The sequence below is a fragment of the Epinephelus fuscoguttatus genome, linkage group LG11 (genome assembly GCF_011397635.1).
Source record: "Epinephelus fuscoguttatus linkage group LG11, E.fuscoguttatus.final_Chr_v1".
NCBI lineage: Eukaryota > Metazoa > Chordata > Actinopteri > Perciformes > Serranidae > Epinephelus > Epinephelus fuscoguttatus.
Genome location: NC_064762.1, coordinates 44,323,914 through 44,340,133, shown reverse-complemented (window position 1 = coordinate 44,340,133; position 16,220 = coordinate 44,323,914). Strand labels below are relative to the sequence as shown.

General features: G+C 41.8%; 1 protein-coding gene across 27 annotated transcripts in view; it reads right to left on the bottom strand.

The window, feature by feature from the left end:
• The window catches only part of LOC125897346 (uncharacterized), a 177,269-nt gene that overhangs the window by 30,842 nt on the left and 130,207 nt on the right, over positions 1–16,220 (bottom strand). For 22 of the 27 annotated variants that reach the window (XM_049590601.1, XM_049590602.1, XM_049590624.1 and 19 more), the window contains 5 exons: positions 10,539–10,613; positions 10,373–10,441; positions 9,742–9,810; positions 9,018–9,071; positions 6,165–6,413 (listed from right to left, as the gene is read on the bottom strand). In XM_049590601.1, the coding sequence (XP_049446558.1) occupies positions 6,165–6,413; positions 9,018–9,071; positions 9,742–9,810; positions 10,373–10,441; positions 10,539–10,613 (516 nt within the window). The remainder of the gene's footprint in view (positions 1–6,164; positions 6,414–9,017; positions 9,072–9,741; positions 9,811–10,372; positions 10,442–10,538; positions 10,614–16,220) is intronic. The other 5 variants (XM_049590625.1, XM_049590610.1, XM_049590619.1 and 2 more) reach the window with 3 other exon arrangements.

Genomic DNA, 16,220 nt, shown 5'->3' with positions numbered 1-16,220 from the left:
CCGAGCTAGCGGTGACTTCCTGCACTATAGATAAGTGCAGTGGCAGTAGCAGTAGTAACTGTGATGTATGCCTGTGTTTTGTGAGCCGTGCACTGCCCAGTCTCTTCTACCGGTAGGATTACGAAGCCACGCTCGGGAGCAGTGACGCGAGACAGTCGCAGCGGCGGGTGACAACCGGTTGGACCGTGGGCTTGACGGCCGGGTAGCAGTCAGAGGATGGATTGGTAGCAAACGATACCATTTGGACTCTGTGGCCGTCCTAGGGACATTGGACTATGCGGTATTCTGACCCACCCATTGAGTGACTTGTAATAATACATTTTATTACATTTTTTTTTTTTTTTATCATTCTGGGTGCTCTGTTTAGCTTTTATGGTGTAGCCTAAGGCTATTTTATTGTGTTTTACTGACTATGTTTTAACTGTTTTTATTTTGCATTTTAGTGCCAGACCTGCTAAAAAAGTATATTTAGTCCCTTGTTTTTTTTAACGGACAATTTGCGGCTTTTATTCGTGCATTTGTAAAATAAATTATTGTCTGCCTGATGCTGTCTTTATCCTTGGTGAACCATATACTGCTCTCCCTTGAGAACCTGGCTTTATTAAAAAAAAAAAAAAAAAAAAAAAAAAAAAGGTGCGTACTTTAATCCTCTAGAGTCCCTAGACTCTTTAAACCCCAGGTGGCATTGTCGGACAACTCATAATAGTAGTCTAGCCCGACACCTCTGCATCCGCTTTCGTTTTTCGATGAGGGGGTGTGGCCTCAGCCATTGTTTATCATATCATATTGGCAAATCAGGGGCAGAGAAGGGCGGGTCTTCACGGAACACGGGCGGGATGATGATGCATTCAAGACAACTCAGATATACAGGACTAACCCCGTCCCGTATTGATTCAAAACGGGACACACTATTTAATCTTAAAATTAAATTCCATATTTTAAGGGACGGGAGACAACCCTAGCTAAGGCTACAACTTTAGTGCATCCATATACTGAAATTAATATGAGCTACAGTGAATAATGCCTTCAAACAGCCCAGATTGAGCTGTTGGGGGGAGCTAATGACAGACTTAGTAAAGTTAGCGGAAGGATGTGTGCCAATGTTGGGTTTTCAAAATAAGGTGCTATAAAATACATACAATATTATAGAAATACAATTAATTGGATTATAGTCAGAAGAACTGTGAAAAGTAAATACCACTAACTTGTGAGGGAAATGTCTTTATTCTTTTTGGGTTGCTGGAAACAAAAATTAAAAAGATTATTCCTGATGTTGAGGACATGTCTGACATACAGACACAAAACTCAAGTATTTTTACTGCATCAGTATTTAGAGATATTTCAAAGTAAAACTCCCACACTTCTACATTGAAAATCTGAAACTTAAAAAAAAAGACAATAACTAAAATATGTGAATTAAGGACATTTCACACTGCATCCATCCTGAAGGTCAAGCAGATTTCACAGGTTCAGTGCTGTATGTGGTCCCCAGACTAAAATTAGTTTGACACCACCTGCATTACAGCATAATGTTAATAATGTTTTTACTTTAGCATTTTTGAACCAGAGAAACTTTTTAAGAGGCCTGGTTTTTATTGTGCCTGCACTGCAATAAGTTGGAACGAGAGTTTTCAAGGACTTTTTAGCACCTATGTCAGAGTAGGAACTCTCCCAGTACAAGAGGAACCTTGAGTGACTTAGGTGTAAATTGATTGATCAAACCCCACCTTTTTAAAAAATAAATAAATAAATAAATAAACTGTTAGCTATGTAAGCTACAGACAACACAAAACACAGACTGTTCCAACAGTGAAGTCAAGGTTTTACTGAGCGTATATGTGGCAAGGGAAATACAATGCAAATTAGACTTGTTAAAAAGAAAGTGACCTTGTTATACCAACTGCAGGCTGGCTTACATCACTTTAACATTCGTATTTAGCCTTGAAATCCAGACTCAAATCTCGAAAGATTTTGGCCATCTTTTGGAACCTGCGCTTTGGCACACCATGCGCGCTGGCGCAGCTACTACTCTTTCCCACCTCCGTCCCTCCTACCTGCGCAAGTCAGAAAGAGGGAGGAGAGAAGGCGTTGAGCGGGTTTAACACACAGCCAATTCACACCACACCAATCAAATGAGCCCCTCTCCTCGCCCTTAAATGCGCCACGTGAAGGTGTAATGAGAGTTTACTCAATTCGCCATGGCAGAAGAGAGCAGCAGTGTCAGACGGCCAAACTTCTCCCAGGAGGAAAATTATGTTTTGGTCCAGGAGGTCCAAGCTTGCAGTGTCCGAATATACGGAACTGCGAGCACACCTCCACGAGCTCTCTCTTTCTCTCTCGCAGTCTAACTCTGTTTCTTTTCTTTCTTCTTCTCCCTGTCTGATGCTGTGGCTGTTTGTGGTTGGCTGAGAAGGATGTGAAATCATTAGTTTGCAGCTGTGTTAATCAAATCAGGTTGGGTTTCCATTGCCAAATGTGCCAAACTTTGATCTGACATCAGATGTGACAGGACAGTCGATATAGAGATACAATTTGTGCTGATTGCAGATAGTTGCATTGAATAGTGGTTTGTGTGGGTATTTATTGCATTGTTAATGTACCTGACATCCTGGAAACCTGCTTGTGAGGTTTTGGTGATGTGTGCGCACTGTCCGCCAGTCAGCCAAACTTCCACTTACATCATCTGCGCTCCGCCTGCGCTGACAGTAGACCTGGTTTCAGCTGGCGAGCTTTTAGCGCACCTTTGGCGAAGCCTTTTGGCACGAAACTGTCACTGCTCCAAGCTGGATCTGTCGACACCTCTCCCTGCTGCGCCGCCACACCCATCTCAGTGCACCTCAGTCTGTCAAACTACCAAACTGAGTGCGCCTTGGGTTGCACTGCTCAAAACTAGCTCTGCGTGGGGTTCGCCACCCTGTGCCACGCCGGGAAACTAGAGGCCTTTGAGTCTGGCCCTCACCTATCCCCTCCACCCTTCCTACCCAAGAGCATGGATAGGCAGTATTTCTATTACTTGTATTTAATACACATTTTTCAATTATATTTGAGTATTTTGTAATTTGTATTTGACAAGACCGATAAAAAGCAAATGTAATTTGTAACAAAATACTTTTGAGTGGAGTAATTTTGTATTTAAAATACTCAAAATACTTTCTCCACGAATCAAAAAGCAAAAATAACAGGCAACACATTCTTATAATAATGGATGTAACAATATTTTTTACATTTTGATATATTTTTTAATCTTGGGCCATTTAATGTGCCCTTCAATGATCTAGTGGTCTGTTTTACTGGACTGTGCATAACATAGGAAATTGTATGTTGTTGTGGTTGATGCTTGGGATGAGTATGCTACAAATGAATTGCCGCATGTGGGATCAATAAAGTTGTCTGAATCTAAATCTGAATCAGTAAAAAAATATTTTAGGGTAGCCTACATGTCCCTAGCTTTTATTTCTCTCTTTCATTTGAAAAAAGTTGAACACAGGGCTCCAAATGCTCCTGGTTAGACAGCAAACAAGTTCACTAGCTACAGTATCTTGCTGCAGTTTGGCGAGACTGTTCACAGTACAGCTAGACTAGACTTGCCAGGCATGCTGCAGGTGCTGCTCACAGTGTGACAGATGTCAGCTGGCTTGATGTATGATTTATGTCTGGGTCTGGCTACATAGCTTATTGTGTAACAATAAACATGGTGATGATAGTTGTATTATCAAGCTAGCGATGCTTATGCTAACTGTCTAGGTTAGAGCATAGCCAGTGTTTGGCAAAGCTAGCGATCAATGCTAACATGCTAATAACGCTAGCATGCTGTGTTGGCTAGTGCATAGCCCGTGTTTCTGTTTCAAACCTGAATACTCTGCTATACCAAATTGTGAGAAAACAAGTGCAAATAGCTGCAACCAAATTTGCTACTACCACGCCATTAATGGATGAATCATGGTTGTTCTTTCTGGCATAGTTATTTATGGTCTCTCATTGCAGCATGTAAATTTTGAGCATTTTTGGTCAAGGACTTTTTGAGTTATTCACAAAAAGATTTGAATCAGTTAGTATAGCGCCACCTATGGACGAATCGTGGGCATTCTTTCTGGTATGGTTACTCATGGTCTCTAGTTGCAGTATGCAAATTTTGAGCAATTTTGGTCAAGGACTTTTTGAGTTATTCACGAAAAGCTTTGTGGACCAACCGACCAACCGACCCACCAACAGAGTGACCTATAGAGCTGCGGGTTGCTGCTAAAAAGAAAAAGAAAAAAGTATTTTCTGTATTTGAAAAAACAAAATACATGTATTTTATTTTGATACATTTTCTGGCACCAGTATTTTGTATTTTATTTTGATACATTTATTTGAGGAGTATTTTGAATTTTGTATGTATGTATGATGTATTTTTGCCCATCTCTGCCCAAGGGGCAGCACTAACTGAGGCATATTAAATGCCGCCGCACGCAGTTGGATAGCACGATAGCCAATCAGAGCAAAAAACAAGGTGACGTATTCATTGCACTAAGCCCCATTTGTTTGCTGACCAGTGGGGCTAACTGATATATTATGTTTTTGCCGTATCCCATTGGCAAAATGGCAAAAACTTCCTTCCTGGAAGCGGCTTCTAGGGCAGTCTTCTGTTCCTCTCTCAAGGAAAAAGATGAGTGTAGTTGGCTTAGCGTTTCTTTCAAGGGTAAGTTGAATGGACGCGCTCCTTCAGCAGCTGCCATCTTGGCTGTTTACTTTTCGACTCCTATGGTGCAGCACTGTCCTCATCATGTTACGCCTGCCCAGAGCCTGCCTCTGTAAGATAGACTGATCTGATTGGTCCGATTGTGATTCACCGGGCTCTGCTCGTTGGGGTTTATTCGTATCCAGGTTTATTTGTATTGGCAGTGCAAATGCACACAGAAAGCTAGAATTACTGCCGGTTGTATGCCTCTGTAAACCAGTCAAGTTGCACTTACAGTTTATATCCATGTCTGTCCAGACTTAAATGTAGCCATGACAGTTGACAATGCTACAAATGTTGCTGTATAGAAACTGCATATTCTAGACTATATTTGATGCTTCTCCCACATCTTCTCCCCAACAGCACAGAAGATCTATACAGTCAGCACAGTTTCAAGGTAGGCACCCAGGATTAGTGTCACCAATCCAGTGTCTGACCAAATGTCTCCACTTCTGTTTTTGAGTTATTATGTTGATCAATGGCCAGTACCAAGTGCTTTTTCCAAATTCTGTGATGTCACAGTGAACAAGACCTTTGGCTTTTTGGATATAAAATTTCATCACCTTATCCTTTTATCCTAAAGTCACAGTGATCTTGATCTCTTACCACCAAAATCCAATCAGTTCATCGTTGAGTCCACCTGGACATTTGTGCCAAATTTGAGGAAATTCCCACAAGGCCCTCTTGAGATGTTGCATTCATGAAAATTAAGTGGACATGAGGTCACAGCAACCTTGACCTTTGACCACTAAAATTTAATCACTTCATCGTTAAGTCCAAGTGGATACTTGTCAAATATGTTCATGAGAACAGGACAGATAGATAACCCCAAAACATAATGCCTCTGGCCACGACTATCAATGGCACAGAGGCATAAAAAGCCCTTGAAGCTACGGAATTCTCGAGGGTGCTCCCCAGTGGGCGGTTCCTCTCAGGAAATGAACTCTGGTTTTAGTCTCATTGTGAACGCGGTACCCATGTCTCAGGGTCTTCTGCAAGTGCACACATGAGCGCGGTGTACAGAGAGGCAGTTAGAGCTACAGGCTACAATGAGGCTAAAAACAGAGTTCAGATGATGTTTTTCCCAACAACTTTTTATGTCGGGGATTCAGGACACTTAGATCACTATGGACGAGCAGTATGGAGATATTTTATGTGTAATGTGATACATTATGTGTTTTTAGACGTTTGAATCTGGGGCGCCATAAGCCTCCATTAGGTGGAGTTGTGCTACTACCCCCTCTCCCCTTGGATCTCCCCTTGGAAGCGATGTGAGGACTCTAAAACTTCACCGGAGGCTCCTCGGCATATGGGTGAGTAGATAATGGCTGAATTTTCATTTTTGGGTGCACTATCCCTTTAAGGTAACAAATAAATATACCGTTAGTGATCATAAAGCAGTCTGTAGTGCCTCTTTATCCCACTCTTGTCAATGAAACCATACCTGTAACAGCTGTAGTAGGAGGCATGGTTGTTATTGTAGGTGCAGAAGTGGAAGCCCTGGTTGTTGAAGGGGCACTGCTACCAGTAGCAGTTGTGGGGGTAGTGGTGGGGGAAATAGTAGTAGTAACCCTGGTAGTGGCTTTGGTGGATGCCATCATAGTAGTGGTAGTAGCCTTGGTGCTTCTTGCTGTTGTGAGAGCTGTGGTTGGAGCTGGGGTAGAGGTTGCAGTTGTTACTGGTGTTGCAGCTGCTGTAGCAACAGAAAAGAACACATTGTCAGTAAAAAACTGAAATCCTTTAAGTTAAAATAAATGACAAATCTCAACACATATTTCTAAATACCTAAGTATCGGATCGGATGTATCAAAGAGAGGCAGGATGATCAGTACTGAAGGAGTTGACCTACCAGAGGACAACATATATGAGATATCCAGGACAGCTGCAACCTTGGGATCCTGCAGGCTAATGGAAATCATAAGGAGGCTGCAAGAAAGTCGACCACAACCAAATACCTCCAGAGAGAAAGGCAAGTCCTGAGAAGTCAGCTGAATGGTCAGAACAATGTCTGAGCCATCAACATGTAGGCGCTGCCAGGATCATAAACTGTCCAAGGGAGGAGATAGAAGCCACAGATATCAAGTCAAGAAAGCGCCTCACCATGCATAGAGGGTTCCACCCCAAGTCCAGCACCCCGCGGCTATATATAACTATACACTAAGTGGAAAGAGGGAGGCTGAGGACTAGTGAGCATCAGAGCCACGATCCAGGATGACACATCCAAAATCCAGGAATACATCAAGAAGATGGCCCCAAAGGATGAGCTTCTAAGTGAATGCCTCAGATAACAGAAACCTGATGACAGCGAAGAGGTGTAGCTCCTACATGGTGCATACCACAGTCAGAAAGAGGAAATGACTGATATCAAGAAGACCTACCAGTGGGTGGACAATGCTGGACTGACAGACAGTACAGAGCCACTAATCATCGCAGCACAAGAACAGACCATAAGCACAAGGGCCATAGAGGCCAGGGTCTACCACAGCAGATCAGACCCAAGGTGCAGGCTGTGCAAAGATGGACCTGAGACGGTCCAGCACATAGTTGTTTTTTTTCCCGTTAAAGGTTTTTTTGAGGGGAGTTTTTCCTTATCCGCTGCGAGGGTCCTAAGGACAGGAATGTCGCATGCTGTAAAGCCCTGTGAGGCAAATTGTGATTTGTGATATTGGGCTTTATAAATAAAATTGATTGAACTGATTGATAGTGGCAGGGTGTAACATGCAAGCAGGATCAGCATACATGGAGAGGCACAACCAAGTGGCTGGGACAGTGTACAGGAACATCTGTCCCCAGTATGGACTCAAACTACCCAAATTCCAATGGGACATGCAACCGAGGTGGTTGAGAACAACAGGGCTAAGATTCTGTGGGATTTCAGCTTCCAGACTGACAAACAGCTGCTGGCTAACCAACCGGACATAGTGGTGGTTGTGAAACACCAGAAGAGGGCAGTGGTGGTAGATGTGGTGATACCAGCCGAAAGCAACATCACAAAGAAGCAACACAAAAAGTGCAGAAGTATCAAGGGTCGAAAGAACAGCTGGAACAGATATGGAATGTCAAAGCTGACATGGTCCCCATGGTAGTAGGAGCACTCGGGCAGTGACCCTGCAACTGGGAGAGTGGCTCCAGCAGATTCCAGGACAACATCGGAAGCCTCAGTCCATAAGTGTGCAGTCCAAGGAACAGCTAAGATACTGTGCAGAACCCTGAAACTCCCAGGCCTTTAGTAGAGGACCAGAGCTTGAGGATGATACAGATACCACCCTAAGAGGGTGATTTATATAATTAAAAATAAATATCCCAAGCGTCGATTAGTTTTTACCTTTTAATGCTGTAACAATTCTTATTTTTCCAATGCTTACTTGTTATAGGTATTGTTGTGTTCATATGTGTTGTAGCAACTGTTGTTGAATCTGATAAAGACAATTGTATAATCATGTATTATGAACTGGAAGATTTAAAAAGTTAAAGTTAATCCCACAAAGTTTTTTAACAAATGTCAACCAGGGAAGAGTTATATGAGTGCTTTCTTCCTGAATACCATCAGCTAGTAATAGCTGTTAGTGGAGACGCTGGTTTCATAAAGACCAGCCCAGATGACTTGCTTTTATTACACAACTCTATTAAATGCTGTATTCTGATTGGGCAGTCACGGCATTCAGAGGTCTGATATTACTGTGTAATGACCGTTGCTATGTAGCCCAGCATTGCTAGGGACACTGCTTTTCATTTTCTCTTGATTCCCTGTAGCTATTGTAGCACAGATTCAGCCGTTGCCGGCAGTTTTTTTTGTCTCTCCTCCCGATATAATTTCTAAATCAGTAAAAATTATATAATTAATCAATATTCTGTCTCAAATTATTTATTTAACTGATAATTAGCCGTGTAATAAGCGGGATAATGTATAATGAGCCGGTGAATACTGGGAAAACAACTCCCTTCAGGGGAATTCCCCTGACTGTATTCCCAGTATTCACCGGCTCATTATACATTATCCCTTACTTACTACACATTTACTGCACTGCAAGTATGTTAAGTGTGAATACCAAATACCATTTACTGTGTACCATGGTATAACTACCATGTTATTAGCAAGGAGGCCACTGTAACTCTTCTTGGTGTAGTTTGAGTGTTGCAGCATTAAGATGTGTTGTGAAAAGAGATGTTCAGTCAGGATCAATAATATTCTGATCATGTATATATTTGTGAAAAAAACTAAATCATTCAAGCCCAGATTCATTACTGTAATTCTCAGCACATTTTTATGTTGTGACTATTATTTTTAGGCACTTACTTGTTGAAGTTGTCATTGGTGTTGTGGCAACTGTTGTAGCAATTGTTGTTGAATCTGGAAAAACAATAAATACAATTGTTTGCTGAAGAGCAAAAATCTTTCAAGTTAGGAAAAATGATAATTTCAAATGAATATTAAATATTAACAAGCTTTGACAATGCCTGATTTGTTATAGCAGGGGGTGTTGAGTCTGCAGAAACTGTTTAATAATTATTTGAGCCCAAGTCATTAACTTTAAGGTATTACTAAATTTAACACATTGTGCCTAAATTATTGATTTTTTTTCCAAACAACTGAGTTGTTACAGTTACTGTTGTTGTAGCTGTTGTTGGTGTAGCAACGGGTGTTGAATCTGAAAACTATCACTCATAACTGTAGTTGTTGGTGAAGTTAAGGGTGTTGTGGTGTTCAGATGTGTTGTGGCAACAGGTGTTGAATCTGCAAGGACAATTTTGCAATCACAGTTATTGCTGACACTACAAACCCCAAAGCTGTTCAACAAAATTAGTCACTTTAAGTATCACTACATATTTAGAGGACAACATCTCATTATATTGACATTATTAAAACTTAAGCACTGCATTGCATAATAAGGAAGGGCTTTGTAACAAAAAGTGTTGTGGTGTTCAGATGTGCTATAATTTTATTGCTGACAGTAAAGAAACACAATTATTCAAACCCATATCAAAATACTATACCCTAACAATTGGTTTTAGGCACTTACAGGTTACAGTTGTTGGTGCTGAGGGAACTGTTGTTGTGTTCACACCTGTTGTGACAACTGCTGTTGTATCTGAAATTTTTATTCAATTTTTATGATAAACATATTGTACATAACTATAATTAAAACAATAAACATTTAAAATAAAACAAGGGAATATAAAACCCTGTCTCCTATAAATTACATTTTGCTTTTTAATGAGTTGTTGTGGCAACATAATCTCTGCTTGGATTATATTCAGAGACAACATTTCTTTCAGCTAAGGAAACACTATATTTATGTATTGCATAGGCTTCACCTACCTTTTGAAGCCTATGCGATACATAAATGTAGTGTTTATAAATGATACCGGTTAAATGTTAATGAAAAAGGTAATAACGACCTAATGCTGTAGTCAAGTTGAGTGGATACTGTAAGACAATATTGCCTATTATGTGGAAAACAATTTTATTTGTTTGCTGTTAACCTTTTTATGATTTGCCGGGTATGTTAATTATAAAATTTTCTCAATATGTTAACAGAAAACAGAATTTGTTCAGCATTACTATTTGCTGTTTCAGGTTAGTTGTATATAAACATAATTTCTAGGACATAGGGCGGGAATATAATATAACAATGATTCTGATTTGCTTACATGTTGTAAGTGTTATTGGCGTATCAGTTGTTGTAGTGTTCACATCTGTTGTAGCAACAGGTGTTGAATCTGAAAAAACAAAAAACAAAACATGTGAAAGTGAAATCCTGTAAATGAAGCCAAATTACTGACAAATGTACCCAACCCCTTATTTCTATAAACCTACTGGTTACTGCAGTTGTTAGTGAAACTGTGGTAGTCGTCGTAGTGTTTGGATGTGTTGTAGCAATTTGTGTTGAATCTGCAAAGGCCATTGTATTACCGTATGTTCTTACTAGCAATGGAAGCAAAAATCATTCAAGCAAAGTTTTAATGTATTATTTTCTGGACAAATACAGTATTTCTGTCTTATGGCTGAAATACACAGGCCTCGGATGTGGTGCGACAGCCACAGCATGCCCACAGCATAGCACATCCATTATGATCTACTGAAGCTGCTACACATTCTCACTCCCAACTTATCACAGGCATTCTGGGACACAGTGTCCTCAAATTACACTAAGCACAAAAAGTAAGAAAATTTGTGTTTGGTTGATACTTCTTTGTTGTAACAATGATTCTTGGCAATAAATCTTATACGGTTGGAAAGCCTGTTTGTTTCCCTTTTAAATGGTGTCACATTTGTAAGGAACATGCATTTGTGGGATGAGCAGCAGAGCTGAGTATGTGGGTTGCGCCCATGAAAATCTTTCCCAAATCTTCCGTGCCAATGCCAAACAGCTTTTTTTTTTGCTGTTGACTCTTGTTTGGTGTTGTTTGGTGGATTGGATGATTGAAGTCTGAAGAAACAAGACATACAGGCAATTTAACAATTCATTCATTTAACAAACAGCAGCCTTAGTAGCCTGTGCAAGAACCATACATAGCCACAACAGCCTGGCACTTCCTCCTCATGCTGGTCACCAGCCTGGTCACACACTGCTGTGGGATGGCATCCAATTCTTCAACCAGCATTTGTCGCAAGTCAGCCAACGTGGTTGTGTTGGTCACTCTGGCACGAACAGCACGTCCAAGCTGATCCCACAAGGGTTAGGGGGTTAACCCTAGGCTAACCCTAATTATGCAAACTTGTACATGGGCTTTTTTGAGAAGATGTTTGTGTCTAACCCTGAAAAAAAACTGCCGCTTCAATAAAATATTAAAATGGTATCGCTTTATAGATGACATGTTTTGTCTGTACCAGGGCAGTGTTGAAGATTTAAAGGATTTCCTCACAATGCTTAACAGTTTCAATTGTAACCTCAAGTTCACTATGGAGTACAGCAGTGAGAGGGTTCATTTTCTAGTTATGTGGGTGTTCAGAAGTGCTGATGGTCTGGCTACTACCTTATACAGAAAGGAAACGGATATGAACACTCTTTTAGTAGCCAGCAGTTCTCATCCTACTCCCCTTAAAGTCCTCCCCAAAAGCCAATTCTATAGATTAAGAAGAATTTGTCACTCTACAGAAGACTTCATTGGAAAGGCTACTGACATGACAAACAGATTCATTCAGCGAGGATATCCTATCACTTGGGTTGACCAGGCATACAATGCAGTCTCGTTCTGAACTTCTTAGTACCAGTAAAAAAAACAGACCAGTGCATCACTACTTACTCCCCCAGTTCACATATGATTAAATCGGTTTTCAAAAGACATTGACACATCATAAACTCTGATCCAGAATTGTCCCCTCTTTTTAAAGAATCCCCTCTTTTTATTTTCAAACGGGATCATAATCTGAGAGATTGTTTGCTGCATGCAAATTTCACGCATGATAGATCTCCTCAGCCTACCCAGTCATTTTTGAGCCCTCTCCCCAGTGGGAATTACCGCTGCGGTCATTGTGCACAGTGCAACAACACCTCTAAAGTTATATTTTTGTCATCCACACACAGGCAGGCGTTTTCCTATAAAAAGTGTGATTACCTGCGCCTCCACTCATGTTGTCTATTTGTTAAAATGTTCCTGTGGTTTATGTTATGCAGGCAAAACCACTAGAAAAGTAAGAATCAGTGAACACAAGAGTGCCACTCGCAGACATGACCAGGATTCACCTGATGCCTTACACTTTAATGAGGCCAAACATGACATCTCTGCACTGCGATTTTATGGTATTGAACAAGTCAAGTTACCACCGCGTGGTGGTGACCATGCCTTATTTTGAAGAGACGTGAGGCTTGCTGGATCTTTACCTTACAGACATTATCTCCCAAAGGACTTAATGATGAATTCTCATCGAATGTGATGCTGTGAAGTGTTTTTTTTGTGATAGAAACATATTCTCATATTATTAAGGATTTGTGTTTTAATCCACTAATTATTATGTTTCTGTTGTCAGGTATTGAAGGCCTAGATGGATTTTCTGTGCTCCTCTCCAGATTTTTATGTACAGAATTTCTCTATAGCATTTTCTATGATATTTTTCGATTATTTTCTATTATGTATGGATGTATTTTCTATCATTGTGTATAGATATTTTTTGTGTTAGCGTTATCTCTGATTGTTTTCCTACAGAGAAACATATACTGACCTTCACTATTGTATGCATTTTTCTGTCATAAAATATAGACAGTCTCTCAGTCTTATTGTATGCTGTTGTCATCTAAGAGGGTTTTAAGAAGGTTTTGTGATTATTGTCTTTAAATTATTATGTATCTTTTGTATTATTCTATAATTTTCCACCATTTTTGTTGTGGGAGGTCCTTGTGATTGCTAGTTGTGTGCAGCTTGACATGATTGACTTATTGCCCTCTGTTTGCTCAGTCTCTGATTGGCTGCATCTCATAATGTAATAATGGCTCATAATGTAATAATCGGCTCATAATGTAATAAAATCATGAGCACATAATGTAATAACGGTTTTGCGCATAATGTAATAATGTAATAACTTACTACATTATGAGCCTTACTGGCGCTGCTCAATGTAATAACAGCTTATAATGTAATAGCCTAATGGCTCATATTGCAAGAAAACTGCTGCCTTATCATCATTTTTACCTCTTAAAGGTGCAAATAAAGCAAACGGCATGGGTTTCAGCACATTATTAAACAAAATTTGTGAAAGCAAGAATTATTTAATATTAATTACACTCTCACATTTTATTATGTAAGATGTATAAAGTTGAGCCCCTAGGTGGCACCCATGCTATGTATTCGGGAAACAGAGAAGCAGAGTGTGCTTGTTTATAATACTGGCTCTGATGCAGTTCCTGACTCTGACCACCATTCAAACCCTGACTCTGACCATCACTCTGACCATCCCTCTGACCCCAACAATCATCTTCTCCTGGACTCTGACCACTCAAACCCTGACTCTGTCCATCATTCTGACTCCAACACAATATGTCACACTGGCCCCGAAGTTGTTCCTTCTGCAGGTCCTACAGTGCCAAAATGTATCTTTCATGCTGACCCTGACACTCTCTTGGTTGCTAGCCCTAACTTGCCTCTGCTCGTACTGTCATCCATCCATCCAGTCGGGGGCGTTACCGGGGGGGGCAGGGGTGGGCAGTGCCCACCCAAGGACACGCTCTGCCCACCCAAGGAAAACTGGATGTAGTACTGACGGCAGTCTGGGCACCGCGTATGGTATCCCATTCATATAGTACTGTGATGTCAGCGGACACTGCCGTGGACTCTCCCGCGTCCTACAGCACACACTGTCAGCTCAGTCCCCACGGAGCAGCCCCTCCCAGCAGGGAGATGTTAACCCCTCGGCGTCCAGGGTGCGAATGAATCGCGCATGTGCCAAAGCGCAACTCGCAGACACCGTCAGTAGTTCAGACAGTACTTGACGTTTGTCCTGCTGCTCTTCATTTATTACTCGTCTGCCTCGCCATCTAGTTTCAGTCACGTCAGCGATCTATTTGCCCTAGCACTACCACCGTCTCCTACTTTTGCCTCTCGTACCGGACTATTATCATTCATCTCACTCATCTTGTACTTTTTGTCTGTCATCTGTGTGTCGTGTCCTCTGTTGTGTGTTGTGCTACGTGTTAGCAAGACTTAGCAGTTACCTGCCTTTGGCGGGTAGCTCCTCTCAGTCAAATAAGCACATACTGCCAGAAAGAGAGATGCATAGGTGGCTCATAAAGAAGCAAGCAGCTTCCACGCCCGCTAACTCCCCCTCTACCACCGCCGCGAACACCGAGCAGGGCTCAGTATCGCTGCCGGGGTCTGCAGGTGATGTGCGGCCGGCAGACGCATCATGTCCCGGTGGCAGCTCTGCCCCTCTGCCGGCGGCGTCTGAAAGCGTCCCTCCTGTTCTTCCCGTCCAGTCCTCTGACTCTGGCCCTGCTGTGTGTGCTCCTCCAGACTTAAACTTGGATCGCCCATCACAACCTATTCTGAATACGTACCCCAGACGGCCGTTTGGGAAAACATTAAGGTGCTTTAATGCAGCCTGGTACCAAACCCGACCATGGCTGGAATACTCTGTGATGCGCGATGCCAGTTTTTGTTTTGCTTGTCGCAAATTTAGCTCCAATAAAGACCGCGAGGACATATTTACCATGCGTGGATACACCAATTGGAAAAAAGCACTTGAAAAAGACGGAGGCTTTTTCAAACATGCATCAGGCACCGCACATACCAGAGCTATGATGGCATGGCAGGAGCATAAGCAGCAGTCAGAGACTGGTGACACTATTGCGCATCTGCTGGGTCAAACCCAAGTTGAAAAGAACAGGTACTATGTGAAAAGCATGGGTGAAGTCATTCAGTTTCTCACAATTAATGAGCTTGCTCTGCGTGGGCACTATCATGAGGGTGGGGATGAGGAGGGACTGGTGAATAAGCTCTTTGATTATACACTGAAAAAAGATCCCAAACTTGCTGACATCACAAAATGCATCCCTGATAACGCCAAATACACATCAAATGTCATTCAAAATGAAATAATTGCAACATTGGCAAAAATGGTGTTGGATGATATCAGGACCAGATATGAAAACTCTGACTCTCCAGGGTTCTGTATCAAAAGTGACGGCACCAGGGACCGCTGCAACATTGAAAATTTATCCATTGTGGTAAGATTTGTCCGTGACTCTATCCCAGAAGAGCACCTGATCGGCTTGGTGGAACTGGGTCAGCTTGATGCTGAATATGTGAGCACCCAACTGCTCTCTCATCTTTCTGACCTGTCATATAATGCTGATAACATAGTGTCTCAATGCTATGATGGTGCTGCGGTCATGTCTGGAGTGAGGGGTGGGGTGCAGGCCCTCCTTCAACAAAAGCTTAGCAGGGACATTCCTTATGTTCACTGCTTCAATCACCAGCTGCATTTGGCAGTTATTCATGCAATGCAAGCTGAGCCTTCAGCTAAGAGGTTTTTTGATTGGTCCAGCTCACTGAAAGCATTTTGTCATAAACATTATGTTACACACACATACAATGCACCAACACTGAAAAGATTGCTGGAAATTCGCTGGACCAGTCACTATGAGGTCACTAAGTCCATTGTGAACAACGAGGACATCATCAGGAGACTCCTGTCTGAAGTGGCAGAGGATGACACTGCACCCTTGGACATTTGTACAGAGGCAAGTGGTCTCCTGGCCCAGCTTGAGAGGCAGAGCTTCTTTGCAACTGCAAAATTCCTCCTTCATGTGCTTGGTGCACTGACATCAGCAAACTCAATCCTACAGTCACAAACTGTGGATCTGTGCACTGCATGTGAGGTTGTGACTGCTTCACTGGGCACATTGAAGGAGATGAGAAGTGATTCCTTCTGGGAGGAGCATTTCTCTCAGTGTGGAAGTACCAATCCACCTAAAAGGAGATGGATAGTTAGCTCACAGCTTGATGGTGCCATAGTCTCATCCACATTAGGACATGGCGGAGCTGATGCTCAAACTCACCCTAA